Genomic DNA, 16851 nt, shown 5'->3' on the forward strand with positions numbered 1-16851 from the left:
GTCATTTTTAAAGGTTTCAGGTAATTGGTGAATGCGTCACTGTGCTCGATTAGTACAGTTGAATGATTCTACCTGCAATCTATCACCTTGCGTGCAGAGGAATTAAGAGATGCTTCGTAATTATTGTGCGAGCACGAAATTTTTGGAAGAGGCATCGTGTTGAAGCAGCAAACTCTTAAAAATGGGGCATAGTGAAGCTGAAGAAGATACAATTGCACTTTAATGAGAAAGAAACTCTAAAGATGCTAGAAAACTCTTTCACTGCAACCGGAAAACCATTTTAATGTAATGAAAACCCTGCCAGTGCAAGGTAAACGCTTTCAATGCACGAGAAAAAGTTGCAGTGCAAGAAAGCCTTCAAGTCTACTATCGAAAAAAAAAAATCATGAAATACAACCGAAGTCCTACATCCTGTCAACGAAAAGAAAACACTATTTACTAAACCCATTTTCCCGATATACAAGAAAATCCGTTAAAAATACATTGCGACGCCCCTTTACATATTAGAAAAAACCTTTGTTGTGCTGTCCTTTTTAATAATAAACCGGTAAATTAACTGACCTTTTGGAAAATGCATTTCAGCACTTGATCCGCCTCTCGTTTTAGAAGTTTCATAGGTTGATCTTTTTGTAACTTTCAGTGACCAGTCTACTCTAGGCCTCCTAGGTTCTCTGCTGACTCCTGGCTCCTAATCCGTCGACAGCCGCGAGTTGGCTTTGCTACCTGAAAGATATTCCCAAATTATATGAAATCAACATTCTATAAATTCTCTGGTGTCCCTCAAGTTTACTCTGTCTTTTGCATTCAATATATTTCACACAAGAGGAGGAGAAAGTTTAATAAAGAAGTTTATTAAGTGTTCAAGTGTGTAGGTGATAAATATAGCAAAAGAATTTCCATTACGGGGACAGAAAAAGAATTCCTTAAACCAAGTGCCGAATCTAAGTGGAAACAAATGTCCCTTAATGCCAAAATCATTTTCGTGGTCTTTTTTGGCATTGTTTTTTGGTGTTATTAATACAATATCTGGAAGAAATCGTGATATTTTCGTTGGCAGTTGGTTAGAGAAGGTCACTTTTTTAATCGGCGTTCTCGTAGGGCTGGCCAAGGGATTGTAAAGATTGTCTTAGTTCTAAACTAATCTAGCAATGCTTCGCGATGAAGGCATGCCAACGCTCTTGATGTTGATGACAAGTAGATATCAAAAGAGTCGTGTAATTAGCTTGCTTTATTTGTCGTTATTGAACGTGAAAAAGCATGTTTTTTTTTTCGCACGGATAACCTGGTGTCTTTCCTGACTATTATTTGAGAGAGAAAAAGAGTTTACTGCAAACGGCAGGCAGGTTTTTGTAAAAAAAAAAGCCACGTTGATTCTCTTTTCTTAGCTCATTTCTTCGTTCTGAGATCTTGCTCGATTTTAAGCTATTTGACAAGAACTAGTCAACAACTGAGATTCGTTGATAGTTTGGCGAATCGGTTGGTTTACCGTTAGGCACATAGGTGGTTCTGCATCTCTATTATTTTTGTATTTTTTGCGATGACAAATTTTATAACATACGAGGTAACTCAGGCTTGCAATTGCGGTCTTCAATTTGAGTGACACGTGGTGTACAAGATCTTTCTTTGTCTTTATGGCTAACGAAGCGATTTACAAATATGCAACGATGCAAGTCGGGGCATGACTCAGCAGGCTAGCAACTGTCGTTGTGCCATTGGCCATTCGCATGCTTGAGTGAATGGCTCATTAGGTGCTAATTATCTCATCAATTACCGAAATTATGAGATCCTGATCAGTCACCTTGGAATAGGAGCGATTGGAGTGTGATCACTAGAGAGGCTTTCCATCTCCTAAAAGTTTTTCCCCAAAAGAGGGATTAGAGAGACATTTAAAGGGTTACGTAAGAGTTGGCCGGGGAGGTGAGGGTTGGTGGCTTTGTCTGGGGCTCTTAGCCCGCGTAGCTTGCGGGATTGTTGGCACGGGAGGCAAATAGCGAGCGGTTAAGCCGCGCGAAGAATGGAGAGGAACGCTGAGACTCCTCGTGGCTTTGTCACTCGTTAATTTGCCTCTAGCGCCAACAATCCCGCAGCCTACTCAGGCAAAAGGTTCCAAAACGTAGCGCCGGGTATTTCATGTGCCACAGTTGTACATCCGGAAATTTTACTCTTTTGAAATCCCTAAAATAAGGATTTTTCACCTCTTGTACAGGAGTCTCCTTTTGCGAAAAACATCTTTTGACCTTATAATTGTCGGGTCCTGTTACGTTTTTAAATTTTGCCTGAGATAACGGATCCATTTTTCCGGTACATTCACAACATAATCACCGAAGCCGGATGCAAACACTTACCACGTTTATAGATGGTAAGGTAAGTGATTGTTCTACTATGTACCACACAGGCTGAATATCTAAATGGACCAGAAATTTAAACTAACGAAAGGACTGCAGTAGACCAAATCGGCTAACTCTAAGTTGCACCCAATTCAAATCTGCCGGAGTTAAGTTTCTTTGTGTGTTGTATTTGCATTATAACGTGCATTCACATTTAAATGATGTGGAAATACCTGTAACAAAACGTTTCATTCCCAAACATTGGGTTATTTGATTTGGTCTGTTTACCAAGACGGTGAAGACTTGTTTCCATATCTCAAAGTGCCCTTGGACGTGATGTGCCTGGGAATGAAATTAAATCACTAGAATCGGAATGCTAAGAGTTAAGCCTAAATATTGTTTTAGGCCTAAGGTTAGCATTTCTAAGGGGTTTGGGCTTTTTCAACAGTTACATTATAACCTCAATCTGCATTTTACTCTGACCGATTGCAGTGATTTAATTTCAAATCCAGGCACCTCACGTCCCAGGGCACTCAGTGCCCTTGGACTGTGAGATATGGAAACAAGTCTTTACCTTTTACGGGAAGCCGTCTTGTTCTTCGTCAGATGGTGCTTCAGAAATCACGTCCAAGTTTACCAATCAAAACACGCAAATAATGTTCTTCTCTACGCACCTTTGTAAAAAAGGAATAAATTAATCAGGCGGTTTGCGTTGTATCATCTGGCTACCGTTGGAGAGAGAAAGCTTAGCTGGCCTGCGACGGCTCTAATGATACCCTCGATGCTATTCTTGCTAGCCAGGACAGGGACCTCAAGGATTTCTATGGCACACAGGGTCTACGTGGTAGAATGTCGCGAATAAAATCCGCCTTTTTCCGGCCAACGTTTAAAGCTTCCTGAAACCAGTTTGCGGTCTGAAGTTGATATTGAGCTTTGGGAAGTATTAAGACAAAGATGCCTTTGTTACAAATTTTTCAGAGTTCTCGCTGAAAGAATGCCTGAATACAGCCTTCTTCCTTTGAAACGTGACTTCAGCGTGAATATGGCAATGCTGTTCGACATTTCAACTCTTCGAAGTAAATTTCACTTTTTTTTTCCTTGGTGGTGATAAAACCGTGTTTACTGCGCTTCGAAAAAAAATGCTTACATTCAAAATTCTGACCATTCAATGAAAACTCTTGAGTAGTACTTTCCTGCTGTGCTATTTATTTTGCTATAATAGGTGGTTTTAACTTTTGAGTCTGTCGGTGAAATGAAAAGCCACTGCATGAGCAATCCTTTTCTGTGGTGCTGTTTATTTTGCTGTACAAGAAGGATCTAGCTTTTGAGTCTGTGGATGAAATCGTAAAGTGTGACCAGTTAACTTGAAGATGCTAAGCAGGGAAGCAGGGATAGCACAGTGTTGAGAGCACTCGTCTCCCACCAATGTGGCCCGGGTTCGATTGCCAAACTCGGCGCCATATGTGAGCAGTTGAGTTTGTTGGTTCTCTTAGTACTCTGCACCGGGTACACCAGTTTCCCCTCTCCTCAAAAACCAGCATTTGACTTGATTTGCGTTAATTGTTAATTGCAGTTTACAGTGTCTCCAATTTGTACTCCAGCGCTAGAACGACTAGACACTTAAATAAATTTCCTTTCTTTTTCCTTTCCCTTGGGGCTGTTTATTGTGTTGCGTTCTATGTGTTAAGTGACACCATTAAATTCAACCGAACAGTGCTTTCCTATAGTAATGTTTGTTCTAATAGCTAAAGTGATTCTTTACATATGTTTCTGTGCTGTTATCACCTGCCATTTCTTGGACTATAACATGTGGCATGCAAGCTAGCACATCAAAACACTATCCATGAGCCTATCCCGCCTCCTCATCGCCCACATAGTCTTATCTAGGTGGGCTCAGACGTTAACATAAATAAACTTCTCGCTTTTCACACACCAAGGCTCAAAATAGTTACATGTGCTTCTCCTCTTTCCTTGTTTCAAGGACCTTTGCATATTCGGGTGGCTTCGTTATTTCCTGTTTCGGCTTGGAATGTCAGTCAACTTGTTCTATGGAAGTCCACAAATTTTGGAGAAATGTGCTTCCCGAATTTCAGGTGTTGCCCGCAAGGAAGAGCTGCGAGGGCAAGGGACGGCCTTTCTTGCTTTCAAGGGTAACTCAGGTTGTTTCTCATCCATTTAAACTAACCACATGGACACTTTGTCCCCAAAAACGCTGTTGAACTTTCCCTATTTCGGCATCTCCATGAAAATGGCTTTGAAATTTCCGCTGATGAAAATTCTTTAAAATTTGTTTGTTTTTCGGAATGACTGCACTGACAGCTTTTGTTTTTCAAAACCGGTTTAGAAACGAACACGTTGCCGTGTAAACGCGCCTTTACCGTCTCGACTTCTGTTCATCAAACTCACTTGTACTTTTTGTAAGAAACCGTCTAAACGGTTCCCGAGTTTACAAGTCGCGTTTCTAACTATCAACAAGCAATTCTATTATTCTCCATCTTGGCGATGGCTTACCCTCTCATCGACAATTTGGTGTTCAATCGAAGTGAGATTCATCATCATCATTTTATTACAATGTTCAATTTCACAAATTGAAGAAATACACAGCCCGATGATAGCAAAGCTAATGAAGGCGGGCTGTGTAACTTGAATCACATTTAGCAAGTTAGATTAAAATAAAATAAAAATAAGATAGATAGGTAGCTAGCATTTAAATAGAGCAAGAACCTATAAGAAGACTTGAAACTCACTTCGTTTGAGCACTGAGATCAGATTTGTTTAATATATATAATGATTTAACGAAACCTTTGCTTAAATTTTTCAATTGGGGACAGGGTTAAGAAATCAAATCGAATCAACTCGTATCACATCGTAGGTTGGTTTTGAGGAGAGGGGAAGACCGTAGTACCCGGAGAAAAACCTTTCGGAGCAGAGCACAAAACTAACAAACCGACAAAACCCTCATGTGAAGCCAAGTCTGGGATTTGAAACCCAGGCCGCATTAGTAGAAGGCCACTGGTTTCACCACTGCGTCATCTTTGTTCCCCTTTTCAATGATAGACATCGCATTCCTTAATGTCTGCATCTCCGTGCAACTGTTTCTTGAAAATAGTGACATCAAATAATCCATTAAGGCGCACTAGATAGAGCGCTTTTCAATTGAGTGTTCAAGGTAATTAGTGAATTACTGTGGTTTTGCATTACTTCACTCACTGATTGGTTCAAAGGTTTCGCGCCATTTTTTCAACAATCAGAAGTGAAACCAAAACCAATCGTTACACATTTTCGCGCGCTTTTTGTCGGCTACGTGTAATTACTTCGAGTTTTGATTGGTTTACTGGATTGTCTCCGTCCTTTTTGATTGGCCAAAGTATCTACTTTGGTTTTGGTTTTACGACAATCATTTGAAAACCGCTCTATTGCTGTTTCCCTCTACAACGCAATTATAGGGCAATCCAGAGACCGATAATTGATAACACATTTTCAGGGTTCCATGTGTAGATTCATACATTTTTAATATCAACGCACTTTCGATTGAGTAAAAAAGGCTCAGAAGCATTAACAAGCGAAGATAAGATGTGTCCGTTAGACAAGGTCTTGCAAAACGAAAATCTCTAGTTCACAAGGTAGTGTTGGTATTAGAACTCAAATGTTTTTGGTCTGAACACTATGATACGCAATATTTGCAACAAAAACATTTACTTCGATTTTTTTTTTTTTTGTTGATCCAGGACTCGGAAATTCGTGCACCATCTCGGTTCGTTTGGACGAAGACCGGGCTGTTGTTTTGTCATTACATTTAAAGTTTCTTGCTCCCATCATTAAGTATGTTCGGAACAAAAATTTAGCAGAATGTTTCTCCAATTCGTATGGCACTAGGCAAGTTGTTTCGCAATGGCGACGGCCTTTGCCTAATCTTTAGTGCCAATATTTTTACTTTGGCAGAATTCGCCGTGTACCTCGTTTTTGAAGATAACTGGCAATGCGTGACATGTAGTTTTTTTGTCAAGGCATGAAATGTCCTGTTGTCAGAAAGATTACTCTTGCTCTGTTTTGAAAAGGACTTTAGGAACTCAATACGAAAAGGCAGTTGATAGCTTGTGTGCTTAGTAACCATTAGCCGAGAGTTCAAGGCTGAAGATTGCAAAAGGCACTTAGAGGAAAAAAACCTTTTACTGTAACTGAATTATTAATGGTTTTAGTTGAACAAGATAATGAAAGTAGGAATCAAAGCAGGAAAATCTGACTTTGGATATTTTAGAACTGCCACTGTGATCTTATATGGACACTTATGATGTTATCTGAGACTCGATATTTAAGAATCAGAATTAATTGGTCTTAAAGAGTGGAGCCTTGTAGAACGGCAAAATGAGTACAAATTAAATGAAAGGTACTGAGCATTACTTTCCTGTGGTTCTGAGGTTTGTTTTGCTGTACAAGTAGTTTCTAACTTTTAAGTCTGTGGATCATCAAATCCTAAAGTATGACCATTCATTTGAAAGACACCGAGTCGCACTTTCCCGTGATGCTGTTTATTTTGCATCACAAGGTATTTCTAAGATGAGAGTCAGTCTGGATAAAATCCAATTTGACCATTCATTACTTTTAACACGCACCGGCTCACTATTCAAGATACGTTCATTACAAACTAAAGGTAAGCAGCTCATTTTCATACCGTCTTTACGCGCTTTTGGCCCAGCCCTGATTTTCCAGTCGATAAATCAAATTCTTGAATGTCAAACACTAAGTAATAGTAAAATTAATGGCGTATTTCTGAGCTTTACGCCATAAAATCTGTTCCACTTACTCAATGTTGCAATGTCTCCAGTAGGTTGAAAGTTAAATCGTGAATTTTATCGTCTTTTCCCTTCATCTTTTCTATGTTATATCAACCAAGGTTTTCAAAATGTTTAAGATAACCGTGGATGGCTTTTTAACTTTTCGGTTCTCATGAACTAAATGTCTTCTTCGTTTGCCACAACCTGTTTTAGTCTCTTTCCTCTTTTGGTAGTGCGGAAATGAAAACTGGGGGAAGACTTTAAGTGTTGTTGTATATTTTTAAAAGGAAAAGGCACGGTGTCATAACAGCTTCTTACCTACAAGGGCATCTACTTAAGGACTACGGCGTAGGTTGTAAACTCGAAATTAGGAATTATGTTGAGTGGTGTCAAGTTTTCGTTTTTGTGAGAGTTGTGACTAAAGAATTAATAAATGCAAAATAATCGACATAGTCAACCTTTCCTACCTTTTTATATCATTTGATGGCAGATAGATGTTTTTAGTGGAGAGCATTTTCAGTGCAAAGTGTCATGAAAAATGGAAAGTTTTTAACTTTCTTCATAGAACTGCAAAAGATACTGCTACCGTCTGTAGTTTGCACTCAATGTTTAAACTTTGCCTCGGGGCAGATATCTCTCTTTTCCACTCTTTTATTGTTCACTAAAACAAAGGGCAGATATCTCTCTATATCACACGCAATGTTCCTGTGCAGGCAAATTCAAAATCCCTCTCCAAGCATACTGATGGGCTTCATTTTCTAGCATTCGATCAAATTCCTCCACGTTGCACGTAAAGTTTTAGACAAGCTTTGGAGAAATTCTTTTCCGGGTCTAATGTGTCAAGAATTTCCTTGATCTTTCAGAATAAGCGAACAATCTGGCTGATAGTTAAGTACTTAAGAAAGTGAACGCCTATTTCCGATTTCTCTAGAGGCTTTGTTGCAGTTTGTTGAAAGAAAAACTCTTTCGATTTTTTGCCGTATTCGACTGGCTCGGCAGCAACCGAGAAAAAAGCGTTAAACTTTTTTTCGTGTATTTCCGAGGTTATTATTCTTTCGTGAACGCGATGACAACGAAGGTATTTATTTCCGCGTCAATTTTCAGGCCTCAGTCGCCAACGGATGTGCGACATGTCTATTTGAAGCCAATGCTTATTGCGAAATTTGCGTGTAAATCAGCTCTCACGAACTTCGCTAAAACTTTTACTCCCGCGCAATATCCGTGTCAATACGTAAAAGGATATACTAGTCACGTATACTACTGCCACAAAAAATGACAGCATTCTATAAAGGACCAAGTCAAGTGGAACATTGCGATAATCCTTCCATTCTGCAATATTATTTATATTATCATGATTCTGACCAGAGGCTTTCAAACTCTTATTTGCTTAAGCAAAGTACACTGGTTCTTCCGGCTTTTTCTTCCTTGAGTGTCTCAAGCTGTCAATATGTTCTGATTTTATCAAACCGCCAAAGTTATTTTTAAAAACTCTCAAGTTTACACATGGGATTAAGAGCTGTTTTCTGAATTTTTCTTGGCAAAATATCTCAAGTCACACTAGCCGCGGATAAATAATGTTAGTTGTAGCTTACATTCGAAGTAGGTAAAAAAAACGTGGCAGAGATAAATTGATATTCTTAAGAAATGAAATGAGGCTTCAGTAGTGAATTTAATTATATGCTAAAATTATCTCCGATTTCGATGCACCTGTTAAAGAGCGAAACACAGACAAATATACCATCGATTTCCGAGTGATGCTCGTCGAGAAACGTCTACATTACGCTTAAGATACTTTCCAAAATAATCCATGCACTTTTCTTCGAGCTTTTTTCCTTCTGCCAACATTCTTACAAACAAACTCGCACGCAAACAATTTTAGTTTTCCTACCTTGTTTCAGTTTCAATTTCACGTTTTAAATCGCTCCACTTTGTTAATCAAAAAGACAGCAAATGCCTAAAAATTCTTTTCCTTGTTTTTTTCTTTAATTTCTAAAATTCTCTTTGTTTTTGTAATCAATTTTATCAATCCCTTTAAACCGTAAGCCAAACCTCGGGCCAGTATCTTTCTGAAGTGGTGTTCTAACCCCCACTGTGAAATGAAACCTGGGCCCTCGAGAGTTATTGTAAATTCCTCGGCTTCAGTTTTCCTTTTATGGAAATGTTCAAAGGCACTCGTGAATGCTTTCTGAATGTTTCTCGCAAGGTCGCGACCTGGCCTTGACCTTTTTTGTCATGAATTTCGTGGGTAGTTTGAAAATATGGTCGTAAACATCACACCAAACATCAATTGTTGTAACATTAGGTTGCCGTAGAAACGCCTCTTGCATTTGGTTCTGTTCTGAAAGTAGGAGAGATCCTAATTTTTGACCATTTAAATGAAATCTACTGAGCAGCATGCACTCTCCTTTGGTGCTGTTTATTTTGCTTCAAAAGCTAAGGTGACTAGAATCGCTTTTCTGATTTCCAGTTAACCTGAATCGCGTAGTCATATCCCTGTGGTGCAAATTAAGCAATGTCGCAGAACTTTCGGCATAAACCCATAAATTGTACCTACACCGGATAGCAAGAACATCCATCTTAAACTGACTGCGCGTGTGTCATTATATTTGGGTTCAAGTTCGATAATGTTTGTCAGGGGAGCTCTGGTTATGAATCACTTTCAGTACCAGTTTTGTTAAAATATCTGCAAAGCATTGGAGCATCGAAGACAGCAAAACTCAACGTTATCAACTCCTTGTGTGGGCCCATATCAGTTTGTATGTGTTTTCCAGAAACTTCCTATATGCCACATGATGTATTGCATGTATTTACCTTAAGATATTTCCTAATGATAAAGCGATCTAGAAGTGGCTTGTCTCATTTGAGGCCCTTGTAATACTTTAGGTCCTTTAAATTATTTGAAGTACTCTTCTGTCCTAAAGTCTCCCGCAAACATCCCTTCTCAAACGTCATGCATATCACATTAGCTCCTAATCTTGTGAAGTTGTTCTTCATTAAAGTTATCTTTAGTATCGAAACGACATAAGCTTTGTTCAAGTATGCGAATTTGTTAGCATGCACGAGGGTTCGCAATGGGCCGCTGTAAGTCAAAAACGGCGAAGAAGTAGAAGAAATCACGTCTTTCCTGACTTGCGCGTTGCAGTGCAAACGTTATGAGAAAATTGGTAATTGCACCTCATATGCACTCCCACGTGATGTCTTCTACTGAAAAGTACTTTCTCTAAACGAGGAAGTACCAAAAATGTAATACCCGCTGCGGTTCTTTTGCGTGCAATCTTTTCGCGCGCTGCGTGTGTCCGGCACGATACTCCTATCACGGAGGTGGTCCACTGTATGGCCACTTTTTGGAATTCCCTTCTGACGAACGCGTTAAAACAAAGGTTTCGTTAGTAACAAGGTACGACGAAAATGTCTTTTGTAAGATTAACAATGTTTACCTTTTGGCAGACGAGGAACTTGTAGGTCCTTCAATTTCACAGTATTCGGTGTAGCTGTAAACTATACACTTGTAAGTTTACACTGAAAGCCCCAACTGCCGCAACGACTAGATTTATGCCCAGGGGTCCAGTATTAAAGGCGTGTTTTAATAGCTATATTACACTTGTGAGAGTCCTGTATATCCTGAACACTTATCAAAGTTCTCAATGAATGCTTTTCGGCCCAATTTCATTTCTGTGTACGTTTCCCTGTTAATCCCTCGATCATGGCGAAAATACCCAAACAAACGTAACGTTTTTCGGCCCTATTATTTACCAAAGGTGGTCGAGATAAAACTTCCTCGTACAGTGTCAATACATTTTCGATCGAAAAGGAGAGGAGGACAAGGAAAATCATCTACGGATCATTTCAAGAGGTGTCAAATCAGTGGTATATCGATCCAAATTAAATGTCAATGTACGGTTATGAAGACATGTGATGAGAAGAGGGAAATTAATCGACTCTTCTTTATGTTTTTACGTATCAGTTGTTGATTTACGTCCAATTTCTCAGTCATCACAGTACCACAGCACAAGGAAGCATACATGGCTTTCGCTATATTGTCCGGTTCAATTAGTAGGCGGAAAACGATCATCTATTTGCCATCGATATGTCAGTTCGTCTTTGCGAATACTTGCAATGTGCTAATTCTAGACAACCTCTACTTTAGAGAAAAACATTGAAGAGTATTCTTTTGTAAACGATAACACTGTATTTATTTGAATTTTCACACTTAAGGAACTGGGCCCAGTTGTTCGAAAACTGGATAGCGCTATCCGCCGGATAAATCACTATCCAGTGGATAAGTCATAGTGAAACCAATTGCGCTATCCAGGAGATAGTGATTTATTCGGTGGATAGCGTTATCCACCTTTTGAACAGCTGGGGCCTGATCTATAGACTAAAAACAGCACCAGGAAAGTACTGCTTCGTACCTTTTATCCCAATGGTTACTCCTAAAGGTTCTACCGACAGACTCGAAAGTTAGAACCACCGTGCATAACATTTGAACAGCTCGATGAAACTGCTGCTGAATAGCTAGCCTTAATTTCGTTGGGGCATCCACCCAAACTCTAAAAGTTGTAATTACGACAGGAAAAAAGAAGTTCCTTTGCTTTCAAGAGCCACACTTAGATTTGATAGTTGACTCAAATTCAACTAAAGCTATTTAATTCATCGTGGACTCTTCGAAACAAAAATACTAGGCGTTTTCCTTTTTTCCTGTTCTTCTACATTTCAAAATCACTTTGGCGCGAAAATCTGACGCGGCTGCCGACCCTCTGGGTATCCGAATCCAGACTATTCAGAGCACTTGTTCTCAGCTCACCTCGGCAAAAATCATGCATTCCGTTTTTGAATTATATGTTCGTTTGGAGAACCTTATCGCAGTTATCATTTAATCCGCATACGGAAGAGCTCATGGAAAGATTGTATTGTACAGCAACCCAAGGCTTTTTTCAGTGGAAGTCGTTTTATCACAGCGGTTTGTTGGTACCTTATAAGTTTCTTAATTCTATATCACCTACAGTAAGACAACAATGTTACTTAAGATTCAGAAACGCCAAATAAGGAAATTTTTCGCACTTTAATTTGCGTAATTGCATCTTCTATAAAGTGCTTATGGTAGCGTAGATGTATTATATCTACGATCAAGTTTCCCGAGGCGGAGATTTCACTTTAAATGAAGGCAAATGTAGAAGTGCAGTCAAACTTTCACACTGGATTCGCAGACTGATAAGCTTTAGCAGCAGTTCGGCTTTTCTTAAAGAAAGGACGAGTGCGACTTATCAGCACTGAGTGTAGCCCACACTTTTCAATGCTCTAGAAGCTCTCCTTGAGTCGGATTTTGCATTTATGACAGACAATAATTATTGTTGTCCGAGTTATTGAAATTTCACACCTCAAAGATTGCACAGCAATAAAGCTCTTGAAACGTCTGTAACACAAGCAATATCACCAATCTCTGCACCATTAATTGCCAAAGTTTTGTTTATACCTCGTATTGGGCCTTCGTCCTAAAATTGATCTAAAATTAGCTCCTCAGAAAAGAAAAACCTGTATAAAATGGAGATGGTTGCCTCAGAAACCACTCAATTAACACCTGTTGCCTAGTAACTGTGTCAGTGAATCAAGTGTGATATTATGTCCACCTTCCGTACTTCCAAAAATTACATTCACACCATAGTCACCCATCATGGACTAAAACAAATCTCAAACTTCCACGTGATTTTAACATCCGAGAGTTTTTTTTTTTCTTACAAAACGTTAGACGAGACATTTTTTTCTTTTTGCTCTGCAAGTGTTTTCCGTGCAAACACTCTTAATGGTTGCACATTTATTATCGGATATCACAGAAGAATTGACCCCCAAAATCACTCAAGTGTACCTGTCGCTTCAAACGTTCCGCATTTTACATTCTCAATATATACACCTGAATCACTGTGACCTTTGCTACCTGCTGCACTTAAGTATCCAAACCGCAAAACACAATGACTAAGTTTCATTGGGAGCGTATTGAGTTCGTGTTGTGCTAACTCGAGTGTTTATAACAGGGTATTGACTCTGCGACTTAATTTTTTGTAAGTTCTCTCTGAGACTGCGAACTCTTTTTAGTACTGATCAGTTTTATCTGGTTTAAAATACAGGCAGCAATGTGAAACGCTGTTTCCTTTTGGACATCAAATCTATTGTAGTTCTCCTCTACAGATTTATTTGGACCATTAAACTTTTCGAGTGTCGCGAAAATTGCGCAATGTTCAGACCGCAAGCTTTGCCAGACCTTAGTCATCGTGAACTTAACGCCTTCTTGAGTTTCGGCGTAAAAAAATTGACAACTGATAGACCTTTTTATGGCTCCATTGTTATGACTGCCCTGATCGTTTTTTTGGAGACTGGTCTGTTTCTTTCAAAATTTGTCTTCCTTAAGCTGAAGGCAATGAAAAAGATGAAGGACAAGTTCCACCGAGACTGTCCCTGTCCTGAATTGGACATGCACTATGCGACCTAATCGTAGCTAAAAGGGTGCATAATGTTTATCCTTCAACTGAAAGCTACTGAAACGAACTATTTCCGGTGCCCAGTTTTTCTGCAGTAACTTAGGTCGGTGTCGCAACATGAAGCTCGAAATCTCACCTTTGTCCAAAAGTGCAATTTTGTTTGCTTTTAGGTAACCAGATTAGCATTTTCACAAAAAATTGGAATCCTAGATTCCTGTAACATCGAGTCTCCATGTCAGTTGTTCCATTCCAATTGTTCTTCTTTGAATTGCTGTTGAGCATGCGCGCTTTTTGCTCGCAAACAGACTTGTTTGGTGAAGAACGTTGCGCAGAGATTAAAATTGTTATACTCGCTCTCATAGAGTTTATACTGTAAGGGATTTGTACATGAAAACGGCTGGCATATAGAGTTGTCTCCAGTTAAAAGATCTACCTGATTTTGGGCGCAAATTTCATTTCCATAATAATTATGACCCTCTTGAGTATGAGAAGCGTTTCCAAGTACCCGACCCTCGAAAAAGTTATTTGTAAAATAAAAGCGGAAAGGGTGTGGCATCGGATCCTTGCGGCGCCTTGCAAAAAATAATCATTTCTAAACAAAGAGTTTGCTTCTATTGAGTTGTATAAAAACGTCATTTGATTTGGCATTTTTCGATTCAAGTGTCAGTAATTTGACTCAAATAAGTAAGCTCAAGCAGACTTAAATGACTAGGCTATGGATCATGGCTCTTTGAAACTCCGGACCTAATTTGCATCTAAAAAAATTTTATATAAAGGGTAAACAGTACAGAATAGAGTGTGGTCAGATAAGTAAAATGGGCAAGTTCTAGACTTTTGCGTTCAAGAGTGAGTTTTAAGGTTTAACCCTTTTGAGTTATGATTTTTGGCTAATGACTTGAACTCTTTTCAGTGCGTTGTAGCAAGCAAAATTTACATACAAAACTTTTAAATATCGCCAGCCGGGCTAAATCATTTATTAGGATTTGAAAAAGCGTTGTTTTATCAGCTAAATGGCCAGATTTGGAACCTTTTGTCCAAGAATGGGCTTTAGTAAGGTTTTTGATTTTGAGAAGGAGTCGCGAATTATATAAAAGTTTGCATGCAAAGTAGGTTCCCGCAACACCACGTGCCGCTTACGCCAGAAGAAGTGATCTCGTTGGACTTTGCTCGTTTTGCCATGTCGCCTTCACCTTTACGAGCATGATACTTGACAAATTGTACCCGAGTCATCAAACGTAATAAATCCTCCAAAAAAATTCCCTTATCAATATAGATGAAAAGCGGTTGATTTCTTTTGTTTTGGCTTTGTGACCGTTCATCACCAATATTTCCTCTTGCGCACGCAAGTTTTGCTGTTTTTAGGTCAAAAGTTTGCAAAAATAATTTCCTTTTGCCTCAAAATCTACTCCATGGCTAGAAGATGGACTAATTTTGGTACGAAAGACTTAAAGTAACACGTTTTAGACCATTCCGTTCAGACGAAGTGTAACAATTTTGCTAAATGAAACACTTTTTGTTAATTTTTTTTTTCATCGTTAGGTTCTGTAACTACAAAAGACGACAAATAACGGTAGATAAAAATACAATAATGTAACAAATGCTGTGAAGGAAATTTGGACCGGTCTGGCGTAAGATAGAACGGCACAATATCCTCTCGTGTTTATGGCAATTTAGCTTCTAATTCGAGAGATAATGATCTAAACAGACCGTTTTGCGGTATTTAATTGCATTTTTGTGTCGAGCAAACTGTGAAACTATGCTTTTTTTTTGGGGGGGGGGGGGGAAGGGACAATGGTAAGAACTTCACTTTGCCGTTAACTGATCAAATTTTTTTCTTTCTTAAAAAATAGAGCCGCAATTCGTGCATACAAAACATAGGGACCGAGAAAAACTGCTTTTCCACGGTGCAGATACACGCTCCAATACAACGAGGCTATTTTCCAGAGCATATTAGATTACTTTATATTTAGAACACAATTTACTTATTTCAATTATTAAAATATCACGTTCAAAGGTATTCCTTACGCCATCTCGAACGCGCAAAAATGCGAAGCATTGAGAAAATGCTTCTGTGGCTGCTAAATTACCACAGCATACGTCATCCACTTCTAAAAGGAGTTAATATTACACAGAACACTCTATCTAAGCTACTGTTTAAGAAAGTTCCGACACTGACAGAGTCAAGAGATTAATTTGTCATGATTTGTAATTTGTAAATTGACAAAGGTGCTGGGCTTACAAACTATCAAACATTTCTATCTATAGCTGATCTCACCCGGTGCCTTGTAATCTTAAAACAGTGCTGTTTTAATGTAACAAAAAAACTTAATGAGGCCTTTAAATATGATGCAAAACTAGGAGTGCATCGTACGTATTTGAGCTCAAAAAATATCACAAAATAAGTTGAATCTTACATTATTTATAACCCGTAACAAAGTTTCAGAACCCACTTTTATAAATTTCTGTGATGGCAGAGAGGATTTGAAATTGAAGTGATTTATTCCCTGCCCACAGCCACGTATCCGTTTTCGTTTTTATTCGCGGATTGTCCTTTCGTCCATACGTATCCGACGAAAACGGTGACCGTAAACGCAACTTTTTCGAAATCTCTCACCAGAGTGGACACTTTAGAGAACGCAATGTTTGTGTTTCCGTGTGGACAGTGAAAACAAAACTTTTCAAAAACGACGACATCACATTATTGGATCCTGCCTACCTCGTCCGTCACTGACCGCTCCAAGGATCAACCTTAAATGCAAAATGGTGCAAAATTTTGTTTGGCATAATTCCCAGTCGACATTTTCGGAGGTCTTGGCTACATGCCCTTGCCTTCAGTTACATCTACCAGGTTTTTGTCCTGACTGTGACATCTTTAAAAGACATTTCCTTGTAAATTCCATTTTTTTTTTAATTTGTTTCGCAAATACAGGCAAACAAAGCGAGTAAAAAATAGCGCGAATTTCTGTCTTGCGGGCTCATTGTACTGAGAAATGCGCATGCTCCTTCAGCGGCGTTGGCGTTTCGAATAGTTGTCCAGTCAATATACTTACTTGACCCATCACAAATTGCAACAGAAGATTTTTCTTCACCATTGATCTCAGAAAAGTACATGAATAAACATATCAAAAGTCTAGAACATGCTAAGAAGGGGAGATACATTTTTTTACTGAGACCATATACCATCCACAAGAACAGCATGAAAACGAGGCTATCTTCAGGGTTCGTACGCCTTTAAGCTCTTTAAATTCCATGACCTTTTCTAGCTTCCCACCTTAA

General features: G+C 39.0%; 1 protein-coding gene across 1 annotated transcript in view; it reads right to left on the reverse strand.

Annotated features, from left to right (window-relative positions):
• The window catches only part of LOC138022805 (uncharacterized), a 28878-nt gene extending 21218 nt beyond the window's left edge, over positions 1-7660 (reverse strand). The window contains exons 1-2 of the mRNA XM_068869758.1: positions 7570-7660; positions 562-723 (exon numbers count right to left, since the gene is read on the reverse strand). Coding sequence (XP_068725859.1) covers positions 562-615 — 54 coding nt within the window. The 5' untranslated portion in view covers positions 616-723; positions 7570-7660. The remainder of the gene's footprint in view (positions 1-561; positions 724-7569) is intronic.
• Between the last annotated feature and the right edge of the window lie 9191 nt (positions 7661-16851).

This window comes from Montipora capricornis, chromosome 11 (genome assembly GCF_036669925.1).
Source record: "Montipora capricornis isolate CH-2021 chromosome 11, ASM3666992v2, whole genome shotgun sequence".
NCBI lineage: Eukaryota > Metazoa > Cnidaria > Anthozoa > Scleractinia > Acroporidae > Montipora > Montipora capricornis.